Source organism: Dipodomys merriami, unplaced genomic scaffold (genome assembly GCF_024711535.1).
Source record: "Dipodomys merriami isolate MVZ:Mamm:240054 unplaced genomic scaffold, mDipMer1.0.p SCAF_27, whole genome shotgun sequence".
NCBI classification, from domain to species: Eukaryota; Metazoa; Chordata; class Mammalia; order Rodentia; family Heteromyidae; genus Dipodomys; species Dipodomys merriami.
Window position 1 is genome coordinate 16,067,813 of NW_027204159.1, and position 18,776 is coordinate 16,086,588.

The 18,776-nt window shown below is 43.0% G+C and overlaps 1 protein-coding gene across 4 annotated transcripts in view; it reads right to left on the reverse strand.

Moving 5' to 3' along the window:
* The window catches only part of Sh3tc2 (SH3 domain and tetratricopeptide repeats 2), a 68,394-nt gene that overhangs the window by 26,645 nt on the left and 22,973 nt on the right, over nt 1-18,776 (reverse strand). For all 4 annotated transcript variants that reach the window (XM_070036354.1, XM_070036353.1, XM_070036352.1 and 1 more), the window contains exons 7-12: nt 18,445-18,518; nt 15,671-15,866; nt 6,920-7,053; nt 3,043-3,084; nt 1,227-2,918; nt 939-1,119 (exon numbers count right to left, since the gene is read on the reverse strand). In XM_070036354.1, coding sequence (XP_069892455.1) covers nt 939-1,119; nt 1,227-2,918; nt 3,043-3,084; nt 6,920-7,053; nt 15,671-15,866; nt 18,445-18,518 — 2,319 coding nt within the window. The remainder of the gene's footprint in view (nt 1-938; nt 1,120-1,226; nt 2,919-3,042; nt 3,085-6,919; nt 7,054-15,670; nt 15,867-18,444; nt 18,519-18,776) is intronic.

An 18,776-nucleotide genomic window follows, 5' to 3' on the forward strand; every position in this document is an offset into this window, starting at 1 on the left:
ACACACACACACAGATGCAAGCAATGGCAAGATGCTTCAAGTGAAAATCATTTGAGTACCAAAGGGTTTAAAAGGTGCTCTGGAATTCTGCAGTTACATTTTTGTGTATTTTTGGAAAAACAAAGCTTTTGATCATGGCATCAAGAAGCCAATCACAAAGTCAATGTTTGTTTATGATTATTAATACAATAATGTAGTTATATTATTATGTTATTCTAACTATAAATCATAAATATAATAGAACTATGATATCTTATAGTTCTATTATACAAGTTTATCAACAACATTAAATTGAAAAATCAGCATTTCTTTTAGTGTATATTTATTCAAACATTCAATACCTCAGGTGAAAATAAACTTCATCATTTCCACTTTCCTTTTAAAGATAAGATTATAATCAAGCATTTCTTTTATTATGCAGTTTTACACCTGAGCCTTCAATAGGTTTATTTACTTTGTATCCATTCACAAATTCCAATTGTCTTCAAGTAATGAAGAGCTTCTCTAGGCTCCTTAGTCCTTGGCATAAAACCTCTCTGAAGTAGGCACTGTCAGCCATGGTCACCAGATAGGTTGTTATAGAAACACACAAATAATAGTGATGTGGCAAACATTACTGAGCCTTTATATTTAGGAAGCATGTTTTGAGTGTTCCATGAGCTTTAACTCAATCCTTCCTCACACTACCACTACAGGATAGATATAATTCCTATCCTCCTTTTACTGCGAAGGAAACTGAGGCCAGGAAGAAAATCAAGACCTAAGGCCACACAGCTAAGTGATAGACAGCTCTCCATGCTGGCCAAAGAGCTATGCGATTTCTCATTATTCTAATGCATAAACCATGCACAATTGAACTTGAATTCCTATGAGTACAGACCCTGGCTCTCTTTAAGGTAAGAAAGAAGCATCTAGAACTTTCCCTGAACACGTCTCACCTGGTTGTGTTGAGGTTCCGGTAGAGCTGCCCAAGAGACTCCAACAGCCTCCCCTCCATCTCTCGGTCCCTGAGTTGCTGAGCTAGAGCCAACCAGTGTTCGTGGTAGGTGATACAGGCCTCAGGATTTGGGGACACAGAGCTGTAGAAATGGCAGAGGGATTTGGTGACCTGAAGCTGACCTGAACATAAAGCAGGGATATGAATGAGATGTCTTGAGACAGGACTTGGGCAAAGCATGCTCCAACCCTTTTCCGTAAGGCTCCCTAGCAGCACAGGACATACTCACTCTGTAGGTGGCGATTCCTTAAGCCAAACAGCAATGCCATTTCATAACAAAAGCGGCTGTGAGTCAGCTGGTGTCCGGACACCATATCTTGGGCCAACCAAAGGAGCACCTGTACCAATTCTATGTCCGTCTCCTTGCTGGCCTCCAGTTCAGAATACAGATGGACAGCCTGTAGGAGATAGTCCCTGTCTGGCTGCTGAGCCCAAGACTTGAGGTTGCCAAGATTAGCCATAGCCACTGCCTGATTGCGTACATCTCCTGCCTCTTGAGCTCTGTTCAGAGCCTGGAGATAGCTCTTGGCTGCCCTGCTCATCTGACCTTCATCTTGAAGTGCAAGTCCCAGGAGGTTATAGACCACTCCCCTTTGGATCCCACGCTCAGTTGCCTTCAGAGAGTATAACAATGGCTCAAGGATGTCCACAGCCTTTTTTGCCTGGCTGGCTAACAAATAAGCCCATGCCAGACAGAGGGATGACTCAAAGGCTTCCTGCTCACCCAGCAGTTTCCCCAATACCAAGCTTTGACTCAGGTAGTAGATGGCCCCAGTAGGAGACCTATGTTGGAGGTACAGTTTGGACAGGATGAGACACAGGGCCCTCTGGGTGCTCGGATCAGCCTGTTCCTCACAGACCGCCAGGGCCTGCCTGAGGGTCGGACAGGCCAAGGCAGAAACTTCATCCCAGCTTGAAGAGGGAATGCCAGGGAGCTTGCTGGTGTTCTGGAGAACCAAGGAGACCTGCCAAATAGGAATAGACATCCTCTGGGAACTCTGACTACACCATTGCTGGACAGAAGCAACTGCGAAATATGGAAGATACTTCTTGTCATACAGAAAACTCAAGATGGCTGCCATAGCATCTGAGGTGGGAAGATGTCCAGAGAGGATCTGTAGGCGCTCAGCAAACGGTAGGACTTCTTCATGTCGGCCTAAACTCAGGAGCAACCGGATAGCCAGAAAGCATGCCCTGGCTTCCAAGGGTCTGCTGCCTACCACAATCCCCTGGCGCAGCACATAGGCCACTACATCAAGTTCGTTCCTGGCACTGAACTCATGGTCAGGCAGGCAGGCCAGAAGGGCACCTGCCTTTTCCAGTAGGGTTGAGTCTTCATGCTTTAACCTCTGCTTCAGATAGATGGCAGCCAAATTGATGTATAGAGCAGCCACCAAGAATAGGTCCTCAAATGCCCCATCAAGAATGTGGATGGCCTCCTCAAAGTACACCCTGGCCTGGGAGAGTTTGACCTTCCTGATGCTCAGCCGGCCCAGAAGGAAGCAGAGCCGGGCATGCGCCCAGGTCATGTGACTCCTCTTGGCCCACTTCCTTGAGGTCTCCAGGTAGACCACAAGCTCATCTTCTTCTGTGAAGTTGTAAAAAGAAGAGGTGAGGAAAGAGAAGGAAAAATCATAGAGGTTCTTAAAGTTGTCGGTGTATCCCTTCTGATCCAGAAAAGCCAAGATGGAGGTGAAGTTCTCAACTTCTTCTTCATCCAGACCAGTGTTTAGGTCCATGAACAGTTCTGGGTCGTCGAGGTCATCAGGCTCTGGCAGGTGATAGTTGTCTGAAGTGGCTGAGAGGAGTTCGTCTTCCATGCTGGAGTCCACAGAGCTGCTGGAACGTCTGGAGCCCACGACCTGACTCTCTTCCCAGGTTCCCCCAGGCCTGGCTTCCTTGAAGCCCTCAGGCTGTGATGCTGAAAGGACAGGCAGAGTTGAGCACCCTTGAGTGCCTGCGACCAGGGTGGCCAACTCCTGGCAAGAGAACAGTCATGCTGACCTGAAGGATGAGAGGTCAGGATTAGCAGGATCTCTACTTACCACTCAGATCATTTGGAAGATTCTGGATGGATTCAAACCCACCTAGGTAGAGATGAAGGACAGATCTGGTGTTAGATCAGAAGAGGTCACCATACCATAGCCTCCAGGGGCTGAGGACATCAGCCCTCATTGAGGCTTCAGACCATCACTCAGCCTGAAGGAACTGGGCAAAACGTATACCTTCAGTGTGAATTTAAGAATTGCATAGAGCCAGGCGCTGGTGGTTCACACCTATAATCGTAGCTACTTAGGAGGTTGAGATTTGAGCATGGCAGGTCAAAGCCACCAGAGCAGGAAAGTCTGTGAAATCCTTATCTCTAATTAACTACCCACAAAAAGCCAAAAGTAGAGCTGTAGTTCAAGTAGCAGAGCTCTACTCCTGAGGGACAGTACTCAGGCTCCAGGACCAGCACACACACACACACACACACACACACACACACACACACACACACACACACACATACATACATACACACACACACACACACACACACACACACAAAACTACATAGACTTCCTCATCCAGGGAAGGAAATCTGGAGGTAAGTTCTATATTAAGTGTGATGTGGAACTCCTAGACTCTTTAAGCATACAACATTGCTTTAGAAAAAAAAGGAGGGGGTAACAACGCTTGATAGGAAATGGACTTATTACCTTGCTCATGTAACTGTAACCCCTCTGTACAGTACCTTTACAATAAAAATATATATATTAAAAAAAAACACCTCTATAGTTGTAACCATGAAAGTCTGTGGGGTCCTTGGAGAACCCAGGAGGATGCAAAGGGCTGAGATACCTTGTACAGGTATCAGTAGGGCATCGTCCCCAGTGTATTACAGCAGCATGGTCCTACAGTAATTTAGCTGACTGATGGCCTGACTGTCATAGACCATGCAGACTAAGGCTTACTGTCCCCAAACTTCCACAGTGCTTGGCATCTGACTATCAGAAGAGAAAATATATGGTACATGTAGAGCTAGATGCTGGTGCTCATGCCTGTAATCCTAGCTACTCAGGAGACTGAGATCCAAGGATTGCAGTTTGAAGCCAGGCAAGAGAGGAAAAACTAGTGATACTCTTATCTCCAATTAACCACCAAAAAGCTAGAAGTGGCATTGTGGCTCAAGTAGTAGAGCATTAGCCTTGAACCAAAGAGTTCAGGGACAGTGCCTAAGCCCTGTTCAAGCCCCAGGACCAGTAAAAAATAAAAAAAGAAGTATACACGGGGAAAGTGACAGTAAGAGCAAGAACAGGAGCCCCTCAGGCGGCTGCAGTGTGTGCCTTGAAAAAATAGCAATTATTCATTGGTCATATTGTTTGAAAAAGCCAATTAAGATAGTTCATTTTCAAAACAAAGCAAGACAGAAACATCTTAAGGTCAAGGTGGTGGCTCACATCTGTAATTCTAGCTACTCAAGAGGCTGAGATCTGAGAATTGTGGTTCAAAGTCATCCCTGGCAGATTCTGACCTCTAATTAACCATCAAAAAGCCAGAAGTAGAGTTGTGGCTCATGCAGTAGAATGCCAGCTTTGAGCAAAGAAGCCAAGTGAGAGCAAGAGGCTTTGAATTCAAACCCCAGTATTGGCACACACACACACACACACACACACACACACACACACACACACACACACCCCTGAAGGCCAGAGAGAGGCCAGGCCCATATCTTTCAATAAGGCTATAACAGATCTGGGACACATCAATGTAGCCTCTGATACTATATTTCTTCCTTCTTTCTTTCTCCATTCACTCATCACACATCTCCTAGACAGGTCTTGCTTTAGTGGGTACAATGTTCTGGGCACTGTGCTTTGTCAAAGTGGGTTACAAGTGAATGGTAAAATACAAAGAGAAAAATACACCAGGAATTCCTAGTTTCTGTTCCCTAGAGTAACTTAGTAGGATGAGCCAGAGAATGAGAGAATCTTGAGTACAGTTCTATTTATTTATAGTTTGATACTTGAGTTACTTGCAAGAGTTCTACATAGAGAATGGATTAAGAAAAGTAAGAGACTATGAAACTACAGTCACTAGCAGGTCACAAGAAGCAGACCAAAGTCCCAGACTGAATGTGATCACAAGGGGTAAAGCATTTAGAAGGAAATTTCAGAAGGAAGAGAGGGAATGAGGCAGGGAAGAGGGAGAGGAGTTAATAATACTGAAGAGCATTGGCATTCCCTGGGCAGAAAGAGACCAAAAGGCAGAGTAAAAGGAAGAGGTAGTCAAAGAGGACAGGATAACTGGGCCTACACACCCACCTGACTTGGTAACAGTGATATGAGATGAAACAAGGGTGAAGAACATAGATTGGTTTGGCAGTGAATGACTAAGGTAAGACTCCTAACCCCACAGGACAGGGACTGCTAGAGAGAAGACCCCACTTCCCTAACTAGAAGCCACAGAGACCAAAACCCTTTTTCTGTCACCCCATGAATTGTCAGGATCAGCAAACTGTCAACAAATCAAGCCTCTTCCTGTTGTTCTGTGATACCCAAAGTCTGTAACTGCCGAGAGGCAGTAGAGGGCTGCTTACAATCAAAAGATGGAAATGCTAAAAAGTTTGACCTGGAGTGTTGTTCATGCTTTCTGACCTCTGACATTTGGGGTTATTTGCCATTCTTACTGCCATAATTGTTCTCAGGGCCAGGATAATGAGGGCACACATGGTGCAAGAGTTACAAAATGCAGAGAAGCATCAGCACATCCCTTCCCAGAGCAGGGGCCTTAAGAGAACTAGAATTGACCAATAAGATGACTAGGTGCATTGGTGCCAGGACAGCCTACACAACCAAATAGTCTGCATCCAATAGAGTACATTCCTGGTCTTTAAGCAAAAAGCAACAGGTTGCCTAAGGTATTGCTCTTGAGTCTTCCAGATCAACAGAAGACAGATAGATACCTTTGATCCAAGTCTGCCTCTCACCTCTGTCCCCTTCCCCGCAAGGCATGGCCCTGACTTCAGATGTCTGGTCCCATCTACCTGGCAGTACCCATGGCGTTAGTTAGCTAGCTTCCTGTCTCAGCCTCAGGAAACAGTATAATCTACCTGTGGTAAGAAAGCTGTGCTAAGGCTGAGGGTTGATGTCTGGGATCGGTGTTCCTCACAAAGGCTTCTTATGTACATAGAAACCCCTCTATTTCTATTTCTACTCCTAGAATCTGGCCTGAGGGTCCCTTGTGCAGAGAATCTCTGGATGAAGGCATGAAATATGGCCCATCTAACTGGCTATACAGAAGGGGACAGACACATCACCATCCGTGGAGAGGTGGGAGAAGAGAATCCTTTCTCAAAGCTACCATCAATGAGAGGGAGCCATGGACAGGAATCAGTGTCATTCATTCACCCATTCACTCAGTCATGCAAACATTATAGGAAAATCTGTGCTAAGAACTGAGCCCCTGACCCCTGCCCCACCAAGACTGATGTGCCTACCAGCCCACTCGCAATGGTCCTGGAAAATGTGATAAAATAAACTGTTCTGTACTGGCTCGGGCACTGGTTCACTCAGGCCTCAGTTTACCAATCTGTAAAATGACAAATCATCTCAGGGCCCCTCCAACTGGAACATTCCATCACTCCACCTTGATTTATTAGCCTAGAAAGAGAGATTTTAGCTACAACGGAGGAAGTTCTTTCTTTCCAAGATTAGGATAAAAAGCCAATACAGCTGACCACCCACATAAGGGGAGTTGATTATACCCCATCTCATGTGAAATTCTGCTAGCTAACTATGATTCAAACCCCGTTCAATAGTGGTCACAGTCCCAAATGGAGAGGTTTAGAATGTAGAAACATTCTATTCCTGCACAGCGATTCTTTCCTAGTCTTGAGGAGTCTGGAGTTTCACTGGGGTCTGAGAACCAAATACTCACTAAGCCGGTAGACAGACGTGATGTCAGTATGAGCCAGCATGTTCAGGAAGCTAACATACTCAGCCTTCCTGTCACTCCCCAGGGTCCACAGAGTGCTTCTTTCCTCATCACTGAAGAAGGCAGAATTCTTGCTCCTAAGAGTTGGGGGGAGGGGTAAGAGAAGGTCAGTGCAAGACTTCAGTCACCCCACTTTCTTCCTTTCACACTAGGATGGAGGAAAGATCTTAGAGAAGTCATCAACCCATTTGCTAGATGTTGAAATCAGACTCTGCCCTGTTTCCAGCAGTATTGCTGCTGCTGAAAGAGAAGGTCTATTAGTACCTCATAAACAGGAAATAATGCTTCATGATTGCTGAATAGGTGAACACAGACATAAAAGCCCCCCTCCTTCAAATACTCTCCCAAGAAAAGCCAAGCCTTCTCCCTCAACCCATATCTATTCTTTGACACCACATGGTGCTGTTATTAATGAGAAAAATAGGAGTTGCTTACCTTAAATAAAAGGATAAGAAACCATAAAAGGCAGTTTCTGTGACCTTAGATTATTCCAGGAAAAGGTTAGGGGCAAGTGGGACAATTTAGAGGACCAATGAAGATGTATTTTTCTGTTGTAAGAAGGAATCTTTCGTGGTTGTTGAAGTTTGATTCCATGACACAGAACAACTGCATTACAGGACAGTAGGAGTAGAAGGCAATTGCTGGGGGACAATGAGAAGAGAGAGGGCCAGGGGGCTAGAAGAAATGAGATCTGGAGTCTCTTTCTGTATAACCTATTTCTTAGGACTAATTTGCTCTCCATAGATAGTGAAATTCACCATTGATAGTGAAGTGCCTTAGAAAACATTCAGTCCATGAGCTAACTGAACAAATGTGAAGATTAGAGAAGTTTTTAAACATCAGAACCCATTATTTTTAAAGAAAATGGCCTGGAAAGCCCAAGAATTAATCACAGCTACACTTTTGGAGGCTTGTGAGGACTTGTATAATATTATTTCATTTCATCCTTATACTTGCCCTTTGAGGTGGCTATTATTCTTAACCACTCCTCACAGATGAAGAAACTGGGGCCCAAAAATGCATCTACTGTTTGGGAAATGATAGAGCAGGAATAAGAGGATTTGTAGCTATGTGAGGGGCTGAGAGGAACTGGGAGGGCTGCTGATGGCAAACACTTACTATGTGCCCTTCACTCAAGGAACAGCAATGACAAAGCCAGCGGAGGAGAGGAGGTGAATGGCAGAACTGCTCAGGGCACACCACCCATCCAAAGCAGGGCTGGCACCAGAGCTACATCTTGACATTTAGAGCTGTATCCTGGCCTCTAGAGCTGTATCCTGACATCTGACCACACGTGGCCTCCATCTCTCTGACCTGATTTCTAGATTCTCTCCAGTATCATGAAAGCTTCCAGCCTCAAAGCAACATGTAATTGAAATCTGCAACTAGATTCACATGTGTGCACATACATACCTATACATACAGGTAGAGTCCTTAAATCTTGCAAAGTATCCTGAATTTTCTGTTTCACTTATTATTATTAAAAACTCTAGGATGTACGCTTGTTTTAATGCATGCTGTTAATCAAAGAAAATGCTTCAGAAAAGTTCAGTGACATGTTCAGAAGATGTACAGCTGGAAAGTGTCAAAGCTAAGACTGAAATGTATTCTTTGCCCCAGAGCTGACCCACTAACATCCTGATTTTCAGGTGTTTAAAGACAGTCCAAGAAAATGGAAAAAAAACTACAATATGGATTTGCAAATTTGAAAACTGGGTTAGAACATGACACCTTTTCTGGAAACCCAGCAAGCTGAGGTACTCTAACGGGCTACTCTCTCCTCTTTCCCTCTCACAAATCCTAAAGAACATATAACAAACATAAATATTTTAACACATATTTAAACTTAAAAAAAGAAAAGGTTACTTCTGGGATCTAGAAACAAAAGGAGAAACTGAACCTAGATTGGTTGGTGAAGGCAGGTGGCCAAGAGACCCTGGTGGTTTGAACAGGGATATGGGCCTTAAGAACTGTTGCTCACTGTTAATGACCTTCATGAACAGGAGATATGACCTTGGGCCTGTGTGTGTGTGGCAAGGAAGGAATTAAGTTCCCTCCATAAAACCTAGAGTCTAAAAGAGAATCAACTTCCTTAAAGAGGTGATTATGAAACTTACAGTCTGCCAATATTATGCTTTTCATCTATCTGATTCCCTGGGAAAAAACTCAAACATCTAGGTTTATACCAGAAAGAGGTGCAGACTCTTAATTTACACTGAACGGTGTTGGCATGACTTTCAAATAATTTGACATTTTTTTTAAAAAGCCACAGCCACTCCGTCTGGGATCATGCATTCCTAAGATTTCAGAAGAAACAAATGCAAAAATCTTCTCTACAGGAAGGTTTGCTTTACTCCAAAACTCCCGTAAGGACTATCTTTTAAAATGTTGAAAATGAGTTCACTGGACAAAAGTAAACAAAAACCCACAAACTAAGATACACAAATTAAAAACATGAACTACCACAAAGAAAGTTCTCAGATGCCCAAGCAAATAAATTAATACTAAATAATAATAAAACTAGAAGTAGTGATAGTGTAAAGAATTATTTATAATGTGTATGATTCAAACAGTGAACTAAAAACAATACAGTCCACAATGAAGGGATGGAATGGTAAGAAGAATTAGCTATGAAAAATAGGAAAACAAAAATCTAGAAATGAAAAATAAAGGCATGCTATTGAGAACAATGTGTATGGATTAAAAAGTAAGCTTATTCACAGCAGTAGAGAAGACCTATTTGGGGAAATTGGCCATCATGCAACCTAGAGAAGAAAAACGCAAGCAAGAAGAGCTAGCTGCTTAACTAAGATGGAAGATAGAGTGAATTCCACATACCTCTACTAGAATTCCCAGAAGAGACATTAAAAGATGAAGAGAAATAAACAATATTCAAAAGGAGAATGAATGAGAATATTCTATAATTTGAATAAAGACATGATTCTCAAATTGAAAACTTACACCAGACCCTGAGTTAAAAAAATGAAAATAGCATCACTTTACATATGCGTTACTTAAATTTTTCCTAATTCTTATTTTCTGGGGCCAATTATCCATTATCTCATTGTTCAACTTCCTTTTTTTTTTTTGGTCCGGTCGTGGGGCCTGAACTCTGGGCCTGAGCACTGTCCCTCAGCTCTTCAGCTCAAGGCTAGCGCTCTACCACTTGAGCCACAGCGCCACTTCCGGCTTTTTTCTTTTTGCTTATGTGGTGCTGAGGAATTGAACCTAGGGCCTCTGGCATGCAAGGCAAGCGCTCTACCACTGAGCCACCTTCCCAGCCCCTCATTGTTCAACTCCTTAAGATGAAATAGCTACATATAAATGACAAAAACATGAGCTAATGAAATAAAAATAAAGAAGGAAAAACATGATAAGGCAAAAATTGTAATTAATGACAGAAAATAAGGATGGTTAAGGAAAAGAAAACTGCTTCTCTAAAAAGACAGCATAATAGGTAAAACCCTAGTACAATTGCCTTGAAATTTTATATAATAGTTACTACATACACACAAACACTTACATACAAAGACACATACACACTTTGAAGATGGTAGTCTATATTTAGCTAAATTGTCATTTAAGGGTATGTTTTAAGCATATTTAAGACAAAAAAATAAGACTGATCCCTGGAAACTGTCAACTCATGGAGCTTCACTGAAATAACTGCTGAAAAATGCACTTGATGATGCAGCTGTGGGATTTTAAACATAGACTATATCACTTATTTATATATCATGCTATAGCTGTAAAACATTAATAACAAAGCCAGGCACCAATGGCTCATGCCTGTAATCTTAGCTACTCAGAAGGCTGAGATCTGAGGATTGTGGTTCAGCCAGCCAGAACAGGAAAGTCCATGAGATTCTTATCTCCAATTAACTATTAGAAAAAGAAAGAAAAGAAAGAAGGAAGGAAGGAAGGAAGGAAGGAAGGAAGGAAGGAAGGAAGGAAGGAAGGAAGGAAGGAAGAAACAAAGAAAGAAAGAAAAAAAAAGAAAGAAAGAAAATCCATCAGTGGAGTTGTGACTCAAGCAATAGAATGCTAGCCTTGGGCTAAGAAAGCTCAGAGACAGTGCCTAGTTCCTGAGTTCAAGCCCCAGGACTGCTATTTTTAAAAAGTAAGAGCTGGGTGCCAGTGGCTCACACCTGTAATCCTAGCTACTCAAGAGGCTGAGATCTGAGGATCATGGCTCAAAGACAGCCCAGGCAGGAAGTCCAAGAGACTCATCTCCAATAAACCACCAGAAAACTGGAAGTGGCGCTGTAGCTCAAGCGGTAGAGTGCTTGCCTTGAGCTGAAGACCTGAGGGACAGCGCCCAGGCCCAGAGTTCAAGCTCCATGACCAACCAAAAACAAAATAAAACAAAAAAAAAAGTCAGTAACAACAACAAAACAATAAAGTGAAGAAAAGACAGCCTGCCTGCAAAAGAACATCTAACTAACAGCCAAATCCTCATCAGCTTAAATTGATGCCACAAGAAATGAAATTGTAAAGAAAAGACAGATAAACAATATGAAGAGGGTTTTAATACTATGATACTGGTTTTACATGTAAGTTCTTTTTCTGGTTTTGAGCACATTGATTTATTCATTTTGATGATTTTTTTAGTTTAGACAACTAAGTGCTTAAATTTCCTTTCAGTAACACTTTGTTAAAATGAATTATATCCACCAGCATATGAATAAATCCCAAATTTATGTTAACTGAAAAAGGCATATAAAATTTTAAATAGGTGAATTTATGCATTTCTGATCATACATAGCTGTGTTTATATATACTAGCAATGTATTACAAAAGAATTCACTATCTTCCTTCCTTCCTTTCTTTCTACTTTCCTTCCTTTTTCCTTCCTTCCTTCCTCCCTTCCTTCCTTCCTTCCTTCCTTTTTTTTTGCCAGTCCTGGGGCTCGAACTTGGGGCCTGGGCACTGTCCCTGAGCCTTTTTGTGTTCAAGGCAAGTGCTCTACCACTTGAGCCACAGCACCACTTCCAACCTTTTCTGAGTAGTTTATTGGATTTTTCTGCCCAGGTTGGCTTCAAACTTCAATCCTCAGATTCAGCCTCCTGAGTAGCTAGGATTACAGGCATGTGACAGCTTCTATCTTTCTGTCTTCTGTCTTCCCCTTTTCCCTTCTCCTAAGTAGTCCCCTTAGATTCATGGAAACAGGCAAACCTCATGAAAACTATAGACCAGAAGGAAATTGGGGCATGTGGGGGGGAGGCGCAGGAGTTTTGCTGTGGGGTAGGTACTAGTCTCTGAAGTTGGAAGGATGAAAGAAGTTGAATATGGTCCAAATAAATTGCTTACAACTACAAAAACAATCCGTTGAAATTAATTTGGGGAGGCAGAGCAGGGCGGAGGAGGAAGAGTATGAGACAGGGGAGAGATTGATTCATATAAATTCATTGTCAATACATGTGGAAATGTAACAACATGAAGTCCCATAAATAATTAACATAAGCTAATAAAAAATCATACATTGACAACCACATGACATTGTATTAAATTGAAGGAGATCTAAATAAATTATGAAATATCCTTTACCAAGACAATAATAGTAATTATCTGTGCTTTAAATATATCAGAATAAAAACTAGGAAGATACTCTAAATAGCATGTGTCTTTAGGGAGTCAAGACCATTAAAACAGAAAAAAAGGACTAAAAATAATCTTCAAAACCTTTTTACTCTTTAAGCATACATTTGCCAAATATTTGTAAATATTAGGAAAGACTTTAAGAGGCTAAGTAGGGGCATAAAAATGGGACAAGAGGTACAAAAGGTGGACAAATGCAGCAGTGGTACTCAGTAGACACTAGGCTGAAAATAAACAATACAACTTGTGGGTGGGCACAGGAAGGAAAACCTAGAAGAGAGAAAAGAAAGGGTGACACTGTCCCAACAGAAATATACTCATTGCCTGACTTATATAACTGTAAACTCTCTGTACATCGCCTTTATAATAATAATTTTAAAAAATAAAATTAGAAAAGATGGAGAGTTCACTCACCCTCAAAACACTGAGATTCCCCAAAATCACTCAGGCCAAATGCAAATGCTACATCTATTATTAGATCAAAACACTTGCCACATATTTTTAAAACTAGTTTTCCAACTGCTGTAAAACTAAGTGGCTGGTGTTAAAATATATAATGCAGGAGAAGACAATCTACGAAGTGCTTCTGTGGCACTCTATGCCGTGTGTCCAGGACCCTGGCTGAATCTCATGCAGAAAACAGCCTCTGCAGAAATTCCATTCTCAGTATACTGCTGCTTTAGTGCACACACACATGAGTGCACGTGCACACGTGTGCGTGTGTGTGCACACACAAACACACACACACACACCATGTGTACAGACATACACTCACACATTTTGTAAAACAATATATTGGCACTGAGCGGGCATCTTCAGGAAGAGAATGGAGATTCAGTAAATGCAGTTCCTCAGAAACACCATTCAAATGGACGTGGGCGACACCCAGTGGCCACCCTGGGCATGGTGCACAGGATGACACAGGAAACAGCAACCTTGCTTTCTTGACCATCATGCTTCTGGACTCAAAACCCACAATACGCTGCTAGTTTCTGGGATGTGGACAGTCCAGCACACACCCAGCGGTCCTCTCTCCCCCTTCCTCACACACACTTCACCACAGGTACATATCAAAGGGTCTTATGTGTATTAGCTTAAATTCAGGACAATCCTAGTAGGCAAGTATTGACAAACATGCACATTTTACAGACAAGAAAACTGCGGTACAAAGATATTTCAGTGCGCCCAAAGACACAGAATGACAAGCTAATGGAGACGAGACAGGCACTCGTGTGGCCTTTGATGCCTTTGGGGAGGTCTGGGCCTAGAATTCAGCAAACGGTAAATGCCACAGTCACCTCCCACTGGCCAAACCTCCTCCACAGAGGTAACTAACCCCAATTCTACCATGGTTGGTTCGCCTCAGTGGACTCCTCTGGGGGTTTTCTTGCCTCTTCATTCTTCCTCTACTGCAGAAATAGTTCTTCCCCACTACATCTCTCTCTCTCTCTCTCTCTCTCTCTCTCTCTCTCTCTCTCTCTCTCTCTCTCTCTCTCTCTCTCTTATGTTAAATTCTTTCTTCCTCCCACAGAACCTGGGGTTACACTTAGCAATAGGATTCTGAGTTTCTGGGCCCAAAGCCTTCTACTGAGCCCTTTCTGTATTGGGTTCCCCACATCCTCCTGCTGTAAAATAAGGGGGTCGGTTAGGGCAATGATTTTTACCCTGGTTGCCCACTAATCTCAACTAAGGATCTCTTCTGTATAGGAAGGCTGAGACCCCTCCCCACCAGTTAGATGAGCACAGAATATGAGCGTCCACATTTACAAACCTCCCAGAATCCTTAACTCCTTTCTGGCTGAGAAGACAGTTCTCAGCAGTGGCTGCTCCTCACCAAGCCTACTGATAGCTTCAGCCATCCCACTGGCCTCCTGCCCCCTGCCTCTAGGTCTCCCTGCCGATGGATGTCTCACCCAAAGCCAGGTGTAGCTACCTAGAGAGCAATTCTACTCATCACCTTTCAGCCATGTCAGGGAAGGTCTCTCTCTGAGCCTGAGCCTTTGCGACTCCCATGCACTTCTGGTGGCCTACTCCCAGGGGACAGCAGTCATTCCTCAAGTGTCCCCTATGTACATCTACCAAAATATGACAAATGATTCAAAGCTTAAGTCAGATGTCACTTTGCTAGTGAAGGGTCTGTTAGTAACCTTGTCTTCCTGATGGATCCTGAGCTCCCTGAGTGCCCTTCATGCCTTTCCAGGAATTCCGTGAGTGCTCTGCCTTATCTGTATGATTTGGGCTCCACATCTCGCACAGGAAAAATGGTTTTCTGTCTTCCTCAGGACATAGAGGGAGCTTCCATTCCTTGGTTCACTCCTTTCATTGGCTCGTTCCATGAGAGAGGGAATTGAAAACTTGACATTCTTTGAGTTATATTTCCTAGTGTGTAAAATGTGCCCAGTGTTTTAGGAGGCAGCTTCCTGTTTCCCCTCATACTTCCCACACTTTCTACTGTGCCCTATTATCCTGCAAGAAGCCCACTTTGGAGACTAAGCAAGACTGCCCCTTCCTGACCCTCCCATGACCAGGTGAGTGGACGCAGCAGCCATTGGCTGCTGGTCACTCAGGTGGGCGGGTCTGTGCTTCAGAACCAGGCCTTCTGAACTCAAGGAACAAAAGAACAAAAGATACCTCCTGCTCTACTAGACAACAATGACTTCAGGCTCAACTGTAGTCTGAACACTATGTAAGGACATCCGGGGGCTGTACCTCCAGACCTTCATGGAAGAGACATGTCTAGTGATTAAGCTGGTAATTCATGTTCCCGGTGCATGCTGATCTCTTCAAGGGGTCCTTGGTTGGGTAGTGTGAGTGGTGAGATCCAAGTACCACAGGTGCAGCTGAGTGCCTAGCAACAGGCCCTTTGTCTGGGGAAGTTGATTCTTTCCTAGCACACAGAAAGGCATCCGTGAAAGCTAACTCACTCCCTGCTTACTCCCCAGTTCCTAGTGCTCTATGTATCTGCTGAGATGCCCAGAATGGGCTTCTCTGCCTCCATGTTACCAGGGTTCTCCTAAGGCTCATCTGTCAGCCTGGTGAGGAAGGAAGGGCTGGGCAAGGCAGCAAGCTCCAGGGCTTACTCGGGGCCATACTCACGTTGGAGAATACGAATCAGGATCTATGCTCCTGGTGGGGACAAAGCCCACTTCTCCTGAGCTCAGTGACTTCCCGATAAACCACTGAAGCCCAGGGATGACAAAGCCGATGATCTCCAGGATCTCTCCCTGAAGGAAACTCAGTTCACCCTTTCTTTGCTGCTGATAATCCATCATGGCCTTACATCTTCCTCTGCCTGTGGGGAAACAGCACAAGCATGGGTCAACTAAAGACATTGGCAGCTGAGCCTCCCCTACCTGCCAATGTAATCAGACTGAGGGCATCCCACATTTGAGAATTTTAATGACAAGCAAAATCCCCTTCCTTCCAAAAATAGTAATAATAAATTTTGCCAAACTAGAATATTCAATAAAGAGGAATAGCATCTACTTTTATCCACTAGTATCCAATTTGTTGGGTTTTTTTTAAATATGTTTTAACAAACATAAGAGGGCTAATGGAAGGTCCTGTGGGGAAGCACGTACCTAGCAAATGTGAGGCCCAACATTCAAAACCACAGTATCAGAAGAAGGAATGAGAGGAGGAGGAAGAGGAAGAGGAAGAAGAGGAAGAGCAGGAGGAAGAGAGGAAGGGAAGAGAGGGGAGGTGGATAGAAAGGAGTAGGGAGAGAGGAGAAGGAGTGAGGGGATAAGGAGGAAGAGAAGAAAAAAGAAAGGAGAAAGAGGACAGGATTATCTGAGATACCGGACATGCTTTAAAACTGAATTATATGAAGTGTGGGTGGGAAATTGGACATGTCTCTCTACAGCATCCTCATTTATTTCTGCCACTGTTGTGCAAACACTTGGTCATGGTTGGCATAAATCCACAGGCTAATATGTGAGAATCTTTGTACCAGACCTCTACATGCCCTCCCAGCTGCTTTGGCAGCAATGACCCTCAATCTTTCCAACTACAACATGAGATACTAAGAGTGCCTGAGGCTTACAAATATTAGAAAGAAACAAAACAAATATATTAGAAAGAGTCAAACAGCGAAAAGTGCAAAATGCCTAGAACTCTTAACAAATGCTCACCACATTGGTGGGATGGAGTAGGCTGGATCTAGGAGACTCTCATTCTGCCTAGGGCAGTTGGCCAGCTGAGATCAAATAAAGACATTTTGTGTGTGTGTGCCAGTACTGGGACCCAAAGCCCCAGCTTTTTCAAGGCTTGTGCTCCACCAGGTGAGCCACTCTGGTTTTTTGGTGGCTCACTGGAGAAAAGAGGATCAGGGATTTTCCTGCCTGGGCTAGCTTCAAACAATGATCCTCAAATCTCAGCTTCCAAAGTAACTAGGATTACAAGTGTAAGCCACCAGCACTGGGCTAATAACAATGTTTTTTGAGCATCCGACAGTCCAGTGAACACAGCAAATTTTGTCCATTTTCTCACATTTCCCCAAATCCGTAAGAAGCGAGGCAGTGCACCCATTGCAACCCCTTTTTTTCTGGATAAAGAAGTGGAAGCAAAACTGAATAGTAGCTACCCTCCTGCTCTGGTGGCGACAATGGCTTCTATGTGCCTTAGTTTTTATATTTGCTTTTGCTTTTCTACAAATGGGACAGGCTCATCATTTTTCTGCCATTCCTAGTTAAGCTTCTATTGATTATATCTTCAAGATCAGAGATTCACTCTACTTTGTGGGATAGCAGGAGATACCATGTGTTAGGCTGTACAATGAGAGAACAGGATTAAGTGATTTGCAGAATTATTTGACTGATGAGAAAATAGCACTGTAGTGAAGTCAAGTGAATGGACAAATTCACACTGCTTTTAAGTTTGGGGGTCAGAATTTGAACTCAGAATAGACTATAACACACTATGGTCTCAACTATAAGACTAAATAGAGCTAGACATCTTGTTTGTGGTTAATTATTGATTTATTCCAATGTTTGCATTTCATAATTCCTCTTAGTTTTGGGTTTTTTTGTTTTTTGTTTGTCTGTCTTGGGGGTGTTTTTTTTCTGGTCCTGGGGCTTAAAATCAGGGCCTGGGTACTGTCCCTGAGCCTCTTTGTGCTCATGACTAGTAACTCTACCACCTGAGCCAGAGCGCCACTTCCAGCTTTTTCTAAGAAGTTTATTGGAGATTAGTCTCATTGACTTTTATACCCTGGCTTGCTTTGAACCACAATCCTCAGATCTCAGCCTCGTGATTACAGGCATGACCACTCACACCCAGCCTGGTTGCACTTTTTTCTAGGGTTGTAACATAGTAGGGGAGTTATAAAGATGAAGATGACATGCTAAATATATATGTGATAGAGATGCATATATGTCTATATGACTACATATATGTACATATAAATATAGATGGTGTATTTATACAACAAACATTTATTGTGTGCTCACTGTGGTATCATGTATTCATATTCTTCCTAAATTCAAGGTGTATTTCCCCATAACTCTACAGCCAATTAGAAAATGTTTTAGCTAGAAGTTGTAAACAGGCAGCCTACAGACTACATTTGGCTCACAGAATATTTCATTTGACCTACACAGGAGTAGAGGAAGACCTCACTTATTTATCTTTAAATCCCTGGCATCTCTACTGTTCCTTACCATTGTCATCCAGGCCTCTAAATATCTGCATGCCTCTGAAGGCATTTGTTCCTGCTGCCTTGGATGAAGGCCTCTTATTTCCCAGGCAAGAAAACAGTAACTGAGACAAGACAGGAGTTCACACTGACTGACCCAAACCTGCAGCTGAAGTTAGGAAGCAAAGACAACACCATCTTCCCAGCAAAACAATGATTTTGACTTTAGCCATACCAATCTGATAGGAGCCTGTCCAATCCCTCTTCCTGAAAAGGCCACAGCTTCCTGGGTAATTCCTTAGGAACCATCTGTCAGTGGAAACATGAAGTTTACAAAGATGGATTTCAAAATTTAGAACGGCAAGCAGAGTCATCCATTAGAAAAAGGATGACGATGGTGGTAAGTGTCATTACTTTATTTTAATAACAGTTATTGAGAACTTATACTAGGCACTGTGAAAAGGAGACAAGTTCAGCAGATCTGGAGCATTTTCTGGTTCTACCATTACTTTGTCAGTTATATAACTAACAAACAATACTCCCACAATCCAATGCTCTGAAAAACCC